Genomic DNA, 11,751 nt, shown 5'->3' with positions numbered 1-11,751 from the left:
CTTTGAGAGCTAAAAACAAAACTATGTAACTGACACTGTGAACCGAGCATAAATAGAACCATAAACTGAGATATATAAATTTTGCTCGACAAATACAATTTTATTTGGCGTTTATGTTTAATTAACACTTTTCTGACCAGTGAAACATATGTTCTAATTACTTTACAATTTTCTCAATCAGTGGAACGGATAATAATAAAATTATAACCATTTATTTGTCCAAGTGTCGGTAATTGAAAAAAATTGTCTCAGAATTACCTTTTATTTTTTTTTATATTATATATGTATATACAACTATTATTAATCACTAATACTTATGTGGCCTAAATGGACGATTTGGATCAAACAATTGTGGATCTGTAACATATTCTGGTTCTTTAGTCCAATAACCCATTAAGCCTGTAATATAAAAAAAGTGTATAATTAGAATTTGATAAATTTCCATTTTCTTATAAATCCAATAACACAAGCTGGATATACCTGCAGATTGTGCCTTCAAAATTTCTTCTTCTAGCCTCTTCTGCTTGTGTTTGCATAATCCAGTTATGTGTCTCCCGTATATTTTACCTGTGTGTCTACTTTGAAACTGAGAAAGTAATCTAACATTTTTATAATCCGGTTCAATATTCAATTTACACAGAACACACAGACGTTTCTCCTTTGTATAAGGATTTCGGATTTGTATAGGCTGAAACATACAAATATATACAGTAATTATAATGAGTTAAAATTTATGCCTGTGTGCCTTAATGTGCGATAATTAAAATATTCGTACAAAAATATATTGTGAATATAGAATACACAAAGTTACATGCAAAAATATTTCAGTTTAGAAACAGCATACAAGGCATGGATTTAATTTACCATATCATCTTCCACTGCTACACTTTCTGCCAATACAGAACTATCAGCAGCAGATTTACTTATAGTTCGAAAACACAATCTATAAAATTTATCAGCGATAAATGTCATCGCGGTTCTTTCTACGGCAGGAAAAATCATCTCGCTGGTGCTTGAAATCAATCCGCATAAACATAACCTTTCAATCCTGTTCAATCCTTCGGAATTATTCTGCTAGAAATCAGTATGACCAATCATCGAAGTCACGTAGGGATTATAGAATGTAAAGGGTTGATAAATAAAATAACCAAATTCCCTTTGCGCTGAAATATATTATCCAAAGTCCCTAAAAGACAAATATTTTTATTGGACACCGTCGAACAATAAATGCAGCGTGAATTGTACATAATTTTGCGGGATATACTTGCCGGGTGTCACCTACTCGTCTTTAACGGTTTCGTGGCCGTGCGACTAGACGAGTCGCGCTGCAGGAGTCTCTACCACTCTTTCGCGGCTTTCTCGGTTGTGAGAATCGTTTCTTTATCAGCAGGTGTTGTATTCAGAATTTTGACACAGCAGTGGGGCAAATCTTGCCCGTGATACGATCTATTACGAACTGTCATTGACAAATACTTCTGTTCAGGTGCGACCGCGACGTAAAGCACGATGTTGTCCTGGGTGCAGGAGGCAGTGAAAATGAATCCGTTCTCGTCGCCGTTCACGACGGCCAAGTGTCAGGCACTTCAAGAGGACGGTGCGCGGCCGCTTGTTCCAAATCGGAACATCGCCGCCGCTGCCATTGCAGAGGGTGGTCAGTAAATTATTTTTATTTCCCCCGCAATTTTTTGTCGGCTCAAGTTGACAGTGAAACGAGCGATTGAGCGATTCTCTCAGACCCTGTCGATCGAGAGGTTATATTTCACATTTTAACGCAACTCTGCGGCTAGATGTCACGAAGCATTTTTACTGACGATGCGAATGGCTGCTTTCACTCTCTGGTGAAATTTCCGCCGTCGATATTCATGCAAAATACGATATTTTATGCAATAAGATCACCCGCCATTTCTCATATGACATTCGCACGAGTTACATAACCCGAAATGTGATTGAACGTCATTGAACGTCCCTTGATTCTTTTGTCAGAGCGCAAGTTTAAAAGCCGCTCGATCGCTCGCTGCAACTCGCGACAATTACGATTCTCAGAAATCGCGAATTTAATTATAGCAATGCAATTTCAGGATAATGGCATACAATTCCTTATTTTGCAGGATCTCTCTGCTAAATTATAACGCATTAATTATATAACTGCAGATTGTGTCTGTCGTATAGTGGAGTAACAATAGAATTCTAAATGTAAGATTTGAACGAACATTGATTGCGCGAGTATTTGCGTATGTAGTTCACATTTTTTTTCGGTTCGCATCCCTACAGAGAGACAATTACGAATTACATCATTCTTCAGTGACAAATTCCTGACGTTTCGTGGCACGTGGTAAGGCGTGGACTTGATCCGCGGATTTTAACATAACGCACGCGGCGAGTTGCATAAGGCGCGGCCATTTTGTCATATATCGGCGCATTATAAAACGTGCTCTCCTAGCCTTGGATGACGACTAAGCGAAAATACTTCCCTCAAATCGCTCTTTATACATTGGCCGTGACCGAGAAACGCGACCGAGGGCGTATTCGAGCGTGCAGACGCTTTTTTTATAGATCAAGTGGGGCAAGGTACGGGCGAGTCCGCTTAGATTTTGAATTCACGCCAGAAAAGAAATGCTTGGAGAGCGAGGATCGATCAGCTGATCAAACAATGCCTTCAAAAGATTCACGTGCTTCAAGATTTACGTCCCTTAGAATTGTCTTTACGTTAAAATAAAAGTTTCGGATCATTAAGTGTCAATTCACAACGGTTCATTGTAGGCGGCATCTTTCTAATAAAATATGAAATATAAAATCGATAATAATTAAAGAAAAATAAGACACAAAAGCTTGAAGAGGCTCGAGTCCTTAAGTGTCTTGTACTTTTTCACTTATTCTCATATTTGAAACTTTATAATATATTTGTAACTAGATTTTATAACTTTGGATAGATCTTATATATTGATATTATTTTTCATATATATAACTCGTTGCTTTATGTATTTACAGATAGCTGTGAATTCGGGTCAAATCACTATTTCTTGCTATGTGGTCTCGGAGGTATTTTGTCCTGTGGTATCACTCATACCATGGTCACCCCCTTAGATTTAGTCAAATGCCGGATTCAAGTGGACCCACAGAAATACAAATCAGTGTTCAATGGATTCCGGGTAATTGTCTCCTTAAATCCCATTGATGTTCAGAGACATTTATAGATATATTTATCAAAATAAGAATTGAAGAAAATTTTGCTTTACATTCTTTAGTTTGAATTTATTATTTAAAATATATATATATAGGAAAATTATAAATTTTATCATCTGTCTTATTAGATTAGTCGTCATAAACTTCAATTTTTTTTTTTTTTAAATTTAAAAGAAAAATATTAATGACAAATAATAAGACACAACATGCATGCTGATTGTTCTTGTTTGTTATCAATTGTATATTGTGATAATTGTCGTTAACTTTATAGGTAACTTTAGCCGAAGACGGCACCCGGGGATTGGTTAGAGGCTGGGCGCCTACCTTCTTCGGCTATTCCATTCAAGGAATGTTCAAATTCGGACTTTACGAAGTCTTTAAGGTTCAATATTCGGCGATAGCTGGTGAGGAACTTGCTTACGAATACAGAACTACTCTGTACTTGATATCGTCGGCCTCTGCGGAATTCTTCGCGGATATTGGCTTAGCGCCATTCGAAGCTGCTAAGGTAACGAATCGTTCGTCGTATCGACATTTTTCTACTCTCACAATTAATTTCTTTGTCTCATCATTTCGATCCTGTGTGTAATTTTATTTTTTAATTATAGGTCAAGATACAAACCACACCAGGATTTGCCAACACTTTGCGGCAGGCAATGCCGAAGATATCCGCAGAGGAGGGTGTTTCCGGCTTCTACAAAGGCCTGGTGCCGTTGTGGCTGCGTCAAATCCCGTACACGATGATGAAATTCGCCTGCTTCGAGCGTACCGTCGAGCTTCTGTATAAATACGTAGTACCTAAGCCCAGAGCAGATTGTACCAAAGGCGAACAATTGATAGTCACTTTCGCTGCTGGATACATTGCCGGTGTATTCTGCGCCGTCGTATCTCATCCTGCTGACTCGGTGAGTTTCATGTTCTTTTGCATGCACTCAAGTTTTTTCACAGACCAATTTTTTTCCAATGTAGCGGAATGAAAAATTCAAATATTTTAACATTTTGATAAGTAAATATATATATATAGAAACTGTTGAGGCTTCTGAATATGAAGTAAAATATTCATTCAAAATTCAAAGTAACAGACACGAATTTTCATTCCTCATTTATGAAAGAGTTAAAATTTTCTCCACCGCATTAACATAATTAAATGTGTGCCAGGTGGTGTCGAAGTTAAATCAAGAGAAAGGAGCATCCGCGGGTGACGTCTTGAGAAAACTCGGCTTCGCCGGCGTGTGGAAGGGTCTGGGACCGAGGATCGTGATGATCGGTACTCTGACCGCGGCGCAATGGTTCATCTACGACGCCGTGAAGGTCTCGTTGCGCATGCCCCGTCCGCCACCACCCGAGATGCCGGAATCGCTCAAGAAGAAGTACGGTCTGGCGTAAAGCGTCACGACGGCAAGACGTTTATGTTACCGATCGGATCGTCGCTCGACCCGCTCGGTTAGAGAATGAAACGTATAAAACAATTTGATCTTCGTGCCGTACATTATTGAACAATGGTGTACCGCCACTTATTTTTGAGTATTTATTCTGCAACCTTGTACATCGGTAAATCAACGGGCGACACTGCCGCAGAATTAGAGAGAAAAAAAAAAATCTTACGAATAGGAGACATAGCATGTTAATTTGCCGATTCCGTAACTATCAGAGGCACAGTAAATCTAATCTAACTTGTAACAGCGGATTACCCTGGCTTCGGTAATCATAAGCTGTCACATTGTACATAGGGTGATCACTGTAAATAAACAGGCCGATTGCTCGCTTACACGCTGCATTGCTCAATATTTCTCTGCTACAACAGTAATCACAATTCGTGAGAATTATAACAATTGAATCTGCCATGACGTAAAAGGTGATAGCTCAAAAAATATATCAACGGTTAAATATCTATAGAGATGTTATAAGGTAAGTGTTTGCTATAAGTACAACATTGGATACAGTGTTGATTGTGAAGTACATTTATATCACTTGGTTTCCAATGCAACCGATCAGTGTGCATGACTCACTGCTTATGTTTGGCATTGTAAGAAATTGGCAGGAGTAAAAAAATATCATATTTTCTATCCTCTTATCACTTCGAAAAATATAAGTATCTCGTAAAGATGCAATGGATAGTTACAATGGCGAAAAATGCAATTGCGTGTTCTTCCATTGCGCATTAAGACCCTCGGTCTCTCGCTGCAGTTAATTATTCTGAATAAAAATAGAAATAAAATAATTATTTTTTCTTGTGTTACTTGACGAAGATGTTTTCAACTTGCAGATCAATAAGAGATTGGAAATTTTCATTAGTTATTAAAAATCTAGAAGTGCAAATCTATATCATTAATTATGCATGTAAAATGCCATCTTATTTCGACACATATTTATAATGAAAAGTCGCATGTAATTTGATATGATCGCAGTGAGAGTACCGGAGGCTTAAAATGGTTATCAAAAATATGGCTCTTTACATTAAAGTCCGTACACGGAGTCGTGCACATCGAACTTAATCCAATTTACATCGCTTTGGTACGCATATTGTAACGATTGCTGTGTGTGAAGCACACGCATAACAGAAAACTATTTTCCACTATCTCGAGGCAACCATGTTTTGAAAGTAAATAACGGCGTCTTGTATAGTCGCGAAGATTTTCAGCGACATCGCGCCGTGCACGTACAAGTCGCATTTCTTGATCATTTCGAAAACGGGGCTGGAACAATTGACGAAGTAAAATTCTACATTCACCCGCGTGAATTCCTCCGAGATCGCGTGCAGCGCGTGCACGCCGCTCGGATCGATGTAACTCAGCGCACTCATGTCCATAATGACGCATCGCAATTCGTGCTCATCTTCGGCATCTTTGTCATCCAGAAAGTGACCTTCCTCGGTCCTCAATTTTCTACGCTTGACAATTTCTTGCGGACACACGCCGACGAGTCTGTACACGATGGACTTGAAGTAGCAGCTATTGCCAAAATTTAAAGTCCCGCAATAGTGAAATATTTTCACCCCGTGTATTTCCACCGCCTAAAGTGAAATTTGACGGAAAGAGATGATTAATTTTAGCTCCGCTTGTATTTTTTAATTTGTCCACGCGATGGAAACTCACCGCTTTGTATCTGTCCAAGTCCAAGTACAAATCCGTATTCGGTATGTGACCCAGCAGACACGTGTAAGGCCGAATAGCTTGCAGTAGAAGGATCGCCAGCGACACGAGCAGTCCCGCGAGCAATCCGATGTCGATATTTATCAGTGTTACAATGGAGAACGTCACGATCCAAATTACGGTGTCGGCCTTGCTCAGTTTCCAGAACTTAACGAGCTGATTGGCTTGTTGAAACATTCCCTTCAACGCTACCTGTGAGAACGCGCTTCGATAGATTGACGTTTTCTCGACGGCTGTACGTTTTCTTATAATTCTATACGTACAACTATTATGGAGGCCAGCACGCATCTCGGCAGAAGTTCGAAAAACGGCCCGATCCAGAGGAGTATAATTAGTAACATTAAGCAGGACACGATGCTCGCTATCTGCGTGCGTCCGCCGACAGTTTGCTGTATCAGAGATCTGCTCAGCGAGGCCGATATCGGCATGCACGAGAAGAAAGAGCCCATTACGTTACTAAAACCCTGGAATAAAAAAAATTTGCTATTAATAACTGATAGAACAAACATTGCAATCGTTAAGATATCAACATCTCACCATTGCAAGGAGCTCCTGATTTGAATCAATTTCATAGCTAAGCTTCTGCGCGAATATCAACGCCATTGATATAGTGATGGTATACGAAACCATTGTTATCGCGATGCTGTCGACCGCTACCAACGGCAATAATTCAAAACTCGGCACTTCTGGCTTCGGAAGCCTATTAAATAAATTTTATTACATGTCTTAACATACTTACATTAATACAATAATGTTCTATTAATAATATATATCAAAACTTTTAAATTCTAAGGTGATTTTTAAAACTTAGAATATTGAAGTAGAATTTTATTTACGTACCCTATAGGAATGTGTCCAACAGTTTCGATATTATAAATCTTTGGTAAATCGCAATATCGAGAGATTAATGTCCCACCAACGACTGCAATGAGTTCAATAGGGATTGGTAAACTGCATTTTTTGCTGACCCTTTGCTAACAAAATACAAATTATATGTCAAAATTCTCTCCAGTTTCATATTTTGTTCCATTTAAAGTATCAACTTTTAACATTATTTACCTTCAAAAATTCATTATTAATAACAAGAATGATAATTGATACGGTGGATATTATTACAGCAGCTATATTGGTATTCTTTATTTCCTTAAATACATCTATAACAGTCTGAAATTAAAAAAAAAGATCTTTGCTGAAATGTTTCATTCATAATTTAATAAAAATAACACTTGCACATTCAAGACTTCTAAGTTTGATTTTTACTGAATATTTACTTTTATTTTCTATGGTGGCAATGTGTTGATAGTTTAATATACATTTACTTACAAAAATTAATTTAAAATATCCTTTTTGCTTTGGCAATTTAAGACCAAGAAGATCCTTTATTTGAGATATTAAAACGTAAACGGCAGCTGCTGTCGTGAAGCTATTCACTAAACTTTCGCTCAGCAATGTGGTCACAATGCCTAATCGGAACGTATACATTATTATCTATAACGTTAAGAAAAATCTTCATTTTCTATCGTTCAATTGCAATGCATTTTAAAACGATGTACGATATTTACCTGAAATATTCCGACCATTAATGTCACAGCCGTTGCTACCTGCATAGGTGTATACGTGTACGCGACATTCTCAAGATTCTGCGAAACAACATCCGTGATATTCGCAGACGTCGCGTATCCTGGATTCGAGTACGACGTTACTACTTTGCCGGTCATTAAGCAAACCACAGCAAAAGTGCCTGATGGGTGCCAAGAATGTTTGATTGTTCAAGCTTGTCGAATAAGTTCATATTAAGATGTATTTATTTCTAACTGTTCTGTAACGGAAGTTAACAGATCAATGCCTTTCGAGATAGAATTCTATTTATAATTTTATGCGCTGCGTAGTACAGAAAACATTTAAAAAGAATCAGCTATACGTATAGTTATAAATAAATGTAACGCAATCTGCCTTCTCAAAGCAGGCAACTTTTCCTCAAGCACTTTTTCATATCTTGATACTTGAGATTTTATATTTTTACATATCTGATTCTTCAAATATTTCCTATATTACAAATTTAAAGTAAATAAATTCAGTTTATAGTAAAATTATAAATAGAATGTTTCAAATTCTCTGTCGCCGATTGTATAGATCATCTAAAGAATTCTATCCTTTATAATTTCCAAAACCTACTTTTTGCATAGCTTTATTTTATGCGTATTCTCACCTATGGACACGTGCCTAGATGTACCGAAGAAAAAATATACAAAGACAGGGAAGAAGGCCATGTATATGCCGACCACTGGTGGCAGGTTTCCTAATAGCGCGTAGGCCATACCTTGTGGTATATGCATAATCGCCACAGTTAAACCGGAAATAATATCAGGCAAGATGTTTTCTTTCCAATTATACCTACTAAGCCACTTTACAGCTGGCACTGTTGATACTAAACAAGATCGCCAATTTTTTGATTTAACATTGTTGATTGTATTTTGCATCACTGAAAGAAAAAGTAACCATTTCAGTATTTATGATTAGAACAAAATAGCTTTTTAATATGGAAAATATCATCATACACCTTATATAATAATATTGTGTCAATATTTATCCAGCAGTGTAAAACACACACATATTTACATTTCTCTGTTAAAACTTACAAGATGATTTTGGCTTCTCATAATTGTAATTTTCATTCAACGCCTCGTGTTCAAAGAGAGGTCTCTCTAATTGTATCTGCAACAGCGTATTGTGTTTCTCCATAATAATACAATCTGTGTTTACGGCATAGGCTTAGTTCTCAGACTACACTTATCAATGAACTATGAAACTGCACTTATCTCTGTATATTTCACTATCTTGGCTTGTTATTAACTCAGTTTGCCCTTATCTGTGCGGTGCATCTGAAATCAAATCAACATCATACACACATGGCTGATACATAACTGATATAATATCTGTGATTCTAAATAATTAAAGATTAAGAATATCCAGAGTTCAAAATCTTTTCACGTAATCTTACTCGTTATATATCTTGGTTAAAATTTTCCACTGTTATAAATGTTAAAATAATAATGCAATATAATCAAATAATACGTATTCTACAATTCTATATTTACATCTATAAGCAAGCTATGTCAGTGGAGATTTATTTAATGCTTATGTAAAAATCTTATATAATAATATGACAAGAGATAAAAAAATACTTCCACTTATTTTCAATACACATAATTGCAGTTTATAATTAAAAATTGTTTCCATTTATAAATATTTTTTTATGTTTTATCAAAATGCTTATACATATATTTATATACTTAGCAAAATGGACATACATTTATATATAATTTACGTCTTCATTCTTCCTCATGTATCACTGTTATTAGACACTGTAAGACGTACAATGAGATCCTTGATAACATGTGACTAATAATTACCGGACAGTGTCAATGAAAGATACGTATTGATTGGCGAGAGATACATACATACGTAGATTTAAATCTCTAACCTTCATCCATCTACACGTCGGCTAACATTAGTGTGACTTGTTTGAAAATAATCAATCTTATTTTTGTTTTTGTCCTTTGATGTGAAAGAAATGTCAAACGTTGAGACTAGAATCCAAGAGGCATTTCATATTCTATCACAAGAAGCAAAAGGTTTGTTATCTAATTCTTAAAACATGTGTTAACCTCATATCTGGTTAATGCACTTTTCCATATGCACCAGTACGCACTAATACGCACACGTAACACTGCACAGTGTGCGATCTTCATTTATTTATAATTTATAAATTAATTGTAACTATAATTTATGCAGTAGTATCAAAAAATCTAGGAAGCAAAAATAGGCACCTAAAATCCATATAAAAAAAAAAATTTATACAATGCTATGTAATTATACATGTGTGTAAATATAAAATTTATCATAACAACATAACCATTATTTATTAATGGAAAAATAAACAATTTTATTCTATTTTTTGTTATAAATACAGAATCAAGTTTTTACCTTTTATTGTAATTTAATAATTCATAGATTACGTTTTTAAATTATGTATACGAACAAATTTGTAAAAAGCGATACATAGTTTTATAATCAATATATATTTATATAATTTTCGTTTTGTAGAATTGTACTTACAAAGTGAAGTTGCACAAATAAATCATGCAATTACACCACTCACTTTCTTTCGAGAGTATGTTTCGAAAAATATACCATTAATTATAAAAGGAGCGGTAAAACATTGGCCTGCCGTGAGCAAATGGTCTATACCATTCTTTCGCAAAGTGCTTGGCGATGAGACAGTAGCAGTTGCTGTAACACCAAATGGTTATGCAGATGCTGTAGCTAGGAAAGATGACGGTAACGAGTTTTTTGTAATGCCCGAGGAACGTTTACTCACAATGTCGGAATTTCTTGATACACTAGAAAACACAAGGGAAGATAGTATATTCTACATCCAGAAACAGAACTCAAATTTTATAAACAGCTTTTGCAAGTTGTGGTCAGATGTGGAGGTGGAAATGTCGTGGGCTAATGAGGCATTTGGCAAGCACCCTGATGCCGTGAACTTCTGGATGGGGGATGAAAGAGCTGTAACTTCCAGTAAAGTTTTATTCGATTCGATAACATCTTAAAAGTACTTTAGTATCTCAGATTTAAAAGATTCATAGACCATTCTTATATTTTGTATTACTGTTTACATAATTTTATAAACGTATGTATATTTAATCCTAAAGAATAATCAAAGTTAAATATACTAAAATTTGCTTTACCGACTTGTAGTGCACAAAGATCCTTATGAGAACGTATATTGCGTTGTATCTGGTGAAAAGAATTTTATTTTACATCCGCCTACGGATTTACCGTGGATTCCGTATGAAAATTATCCGTCCGCTGTTTATAAAGAACACGAATCCGGGAAGTGGACCATTGAACCCACAATTAATGAAACGCATACCTCAGAACACATCGCAAGTTCAACACCATGGATATGCATAGATCCTCTAAATCCGGACTACAAAAAGTTTCGTATATATGTAACATACAGTTTGTTGTCTTTTTTTTCATATCATATTTATTTAAGAGATTAATAAACGAAAGATTTTTACTTATAGATATCCAGAATATCGTAATGCACACACTTTGCGAGTCACACTCGAAGCTGGTGACGCGCTGTATTTGCCATCCCTATGGTTCCACCATGTTACGCAGTCTCACGCTTGTGTATCCATCAATTATTGGTACGATATGGAATTCGACATCAAGTATGCGTACTTCAGAGCGCTCGAGACGTTGTGCAAATGAACAAGTTAGTTAAGGCACGCTTCGAAACGTTTATGTACGTAAATTGTGCTATTTTACTTTTAAAACCAGCATTCGGTGTATATAAGAGATTGAAGAAATTATACGTTGCATATGCGTCCAACATATAACT

At 36.1% G+C, this 11,751-nt stretch overlaps 4 protein-coding genes across 5 annotated transcripts; 2 read left to right on the top strand and 2 right to left on the bottom strand.

The window, feature by feature from the left end:
- Positions 1-243: 243 nt before the first annotated feature.
- Positions 244-1,122, bottom strand: mRpS18C (mitochondrial ribosomal protein S18C). Its single transcript, XM_012370962.2, has 3 exons — positions 865-1,122; positions 481-688; positions 244-399 (listed from the first exon to the last, which is right to left on the bottom strand). The coding sequence occupies exons 1-3, from the start codon at positions 1,000-1,002 to the stop codon at positions 308-310; spliced, it is 438 nt and encodes a 145-aa protein (XP_012226385.1). The 5' UTR covers positions 1,003-1,122; the 3' UTR covers positions 244-307.
- Positions 1,123-1,241: 119 nt separating this feature from the next.
- Mpcp1 (Mitochondrial phosphate carrier protein 1) lies at positions 1,242-4,951 on the top strand. The gene is made up of 6 exons (XM_012370961.2): positions 1,242-1,390; positions 1,484-1,651; positions 2,989-3,149; positions 3,455-3,691; positions 3,792-4,088; positions 4,342-4,951. Exons 2-6 carry the CDS (start codon positions 1,507-1,509, stop codon positions 4,567-4,569), a joined length of 1,068 nt encoding a protein of 355 aa, XP_012226384.2. The 5' UTR covers positions 1,242-1,390; positions 1,484-1,506; the 3' UTR covers positions 4,570-4,951.
- Positions 4,698-9,789, bottom strand: Prestin (prestin). Of its 2 annotated transcripts, XM_012370953.2 has the most exons (11): positions 9,647-9,789; positions 8,975-9,217; positions 8,545-8,817; positions 7,898-8,076; positions 7,659-7,823; positions 7,395-7,499; positions 7,176-7,309; positions 6,873-7,035; positions 6,599-6,799; positions 6,279-6,527; positions 4,698-6,196 (listed from the first exon to the last, which is right to left on the bottom strand). In XM_012370953.2, exons 2-11 carry the CDS (start codon positions 9,075-9,077, stop codon positions 5,759-5,761), a joined length of 2,010 nt encoding a protein of 669 aa, XP_012226376.2. In that variant the 5' UTR covers positions 9,078-9,217; positions 9,647-9,789; the 3' UTR covers positions 4,698-5,758. The 2 variants fall into 2 exon arrangements, with proteins under 2 accessions (XP_012226376.2, XP_012226380.2); XM_012370957.2 differs by lacking the exons at positions 8,975-9,217; positions 9,647-9,789 and having other exon boundaries at positions 7,898-8,154; positions 8,545-8,685.
- A 39-nt stretch (positions 9,790-9,828) lies between these two features.
- Positions 9,829-11,749, top strand: JMJD7 (Jumonji domain containing 7). The gene is made up of 4 exons (XM_012370959.2): positions 9,829-9,970; positions 10,443-10,919; positions 11,100-11,340; positions 11,432-11,749. Exons 1-4 carry the CDS (start codon positions 9,910-9,912, stop codon positions 11,619-11,621), a joined length of 969 nt encoding a protein of 322 aa, XP_012226382.2. The 5' UTR covers positions 9,829-9,909; the 3' UTR covers positions 11,622-11,749.
- The last annotated feature ends 2 nt before the right edge of the window (positions 11,750-11,751 follow it).

Source organism: Linepithema humile, chromosome 1, assembly GCF_040581485.1.
Source record: "Linepithema humile isolate Giens D197 chromosome 1, Lhum_UNIL_v1.0, whole genome shotgun sequence".
NCBI classification, from domain to species: Eukaryota; Metazoa; Arthropoda; class Insecta; order Hymenoptera; family Formicidae; genus Linepithema; species Linepithema humile.
This window is presented reverse-complemented; position numbering and strand designations above follow the sequence as displayed.

What these genes read in the sequence shown, in the direction of transcription:
- mRpS18C (XM_012370962.2), bottom strand. Translation starts at nt 1,002, where the DNA reads ATGATTTTTCCTGCCGTAGAAAGAACCGCGATGACATTTATCGCTGAT. An exon ending in TAGCAGTGGAAGATGATATG is followed by an intron (nt 689 to 864) that starts GTAAATTAAATC and finishes TGTATGTTTCAG; the next exon opens with CCTATACAAATCCGAAATCC. An exon ending in TTTGAAGGCACAATCTGCAG is followed by an intron (nt 400 to 480) that starts GTATATCCAGCT and finishes TTTATATTACAG; the next exon opens with GCTTAATGGGTTATTGGACT.
- Mpcp1 (XM_012370961.2), top strand. Translation starts at nt 1,507, where the DNA reads ATGTTGTCCTGGGTGCAGGAGGCAGTGAAAATGAATCCGTTCTCGTCG. An exon ending in CAGTGTTCAATGGATTCCGG is followed by an intron (nt 3,150 to 3,454) that starts GTAATTGTCTCC and finishes TTAACTTTATAG; the next exon opens with GTAACTTTAGCCGAAGACGG. An exon ending in CGCCATTCGAAGCTGCTAAG is followed by an intron (nt 3,692 to 3,791) that starts GTAACGAATCGT and finishes TTTTAATTATAG; the next exon opens with GTCAAGATACAAACCACACC.
- Prestin (XM_012370953.2), bottom strand. Translation starts at nt 9,077, where the DNA reads ATGGAGAAACACAATACGCTGTTGCAGATACAATTAGAGAGACCTCTC. An exon ending in ATCTAGGCACGTGTCCATAG is followed by an intron (nt 8,077 to 8,544) that starts GTGAGAATACGC and finishes GGCACCCATCAG; the next exon opens with GCACTTTTGCTGTGGTTTGC. An exon ending in GTTGGACACATTCCTATAGG is followed by an intron (nt 7,036 to 7,175) that starts GTACGTAAATAA and finishes TTTATTTAATAG; the next exon opens with GCTTCCGAAGCCAGAAGTGC.
- JMJD7 (XM_012370959.2), top strand. Translation starts at nt 9,910, where the DNA reads ATGTCAAACGTTGAGACTAGAATCCAAGAGGCATTTCATATTCTATCA. An exon ending in TGAAAGAGCTGTAACTTCCA is followed by an intron (nt 10,920 to 11,099) that starts GTAAAGTTTTAT and finishes ACCGACTTGTAG; the next exon opens with TGCACAAAGATCCTTATGAG. An exon ending in CTAAATCCGGACTACAAAAA is followed by an intron (nt 11,341 to 11,431) that starts GTTTCGTATATA and finishes TTTTACTTATAG; the next exon opens with ATATCCAGAATATCGTAATG.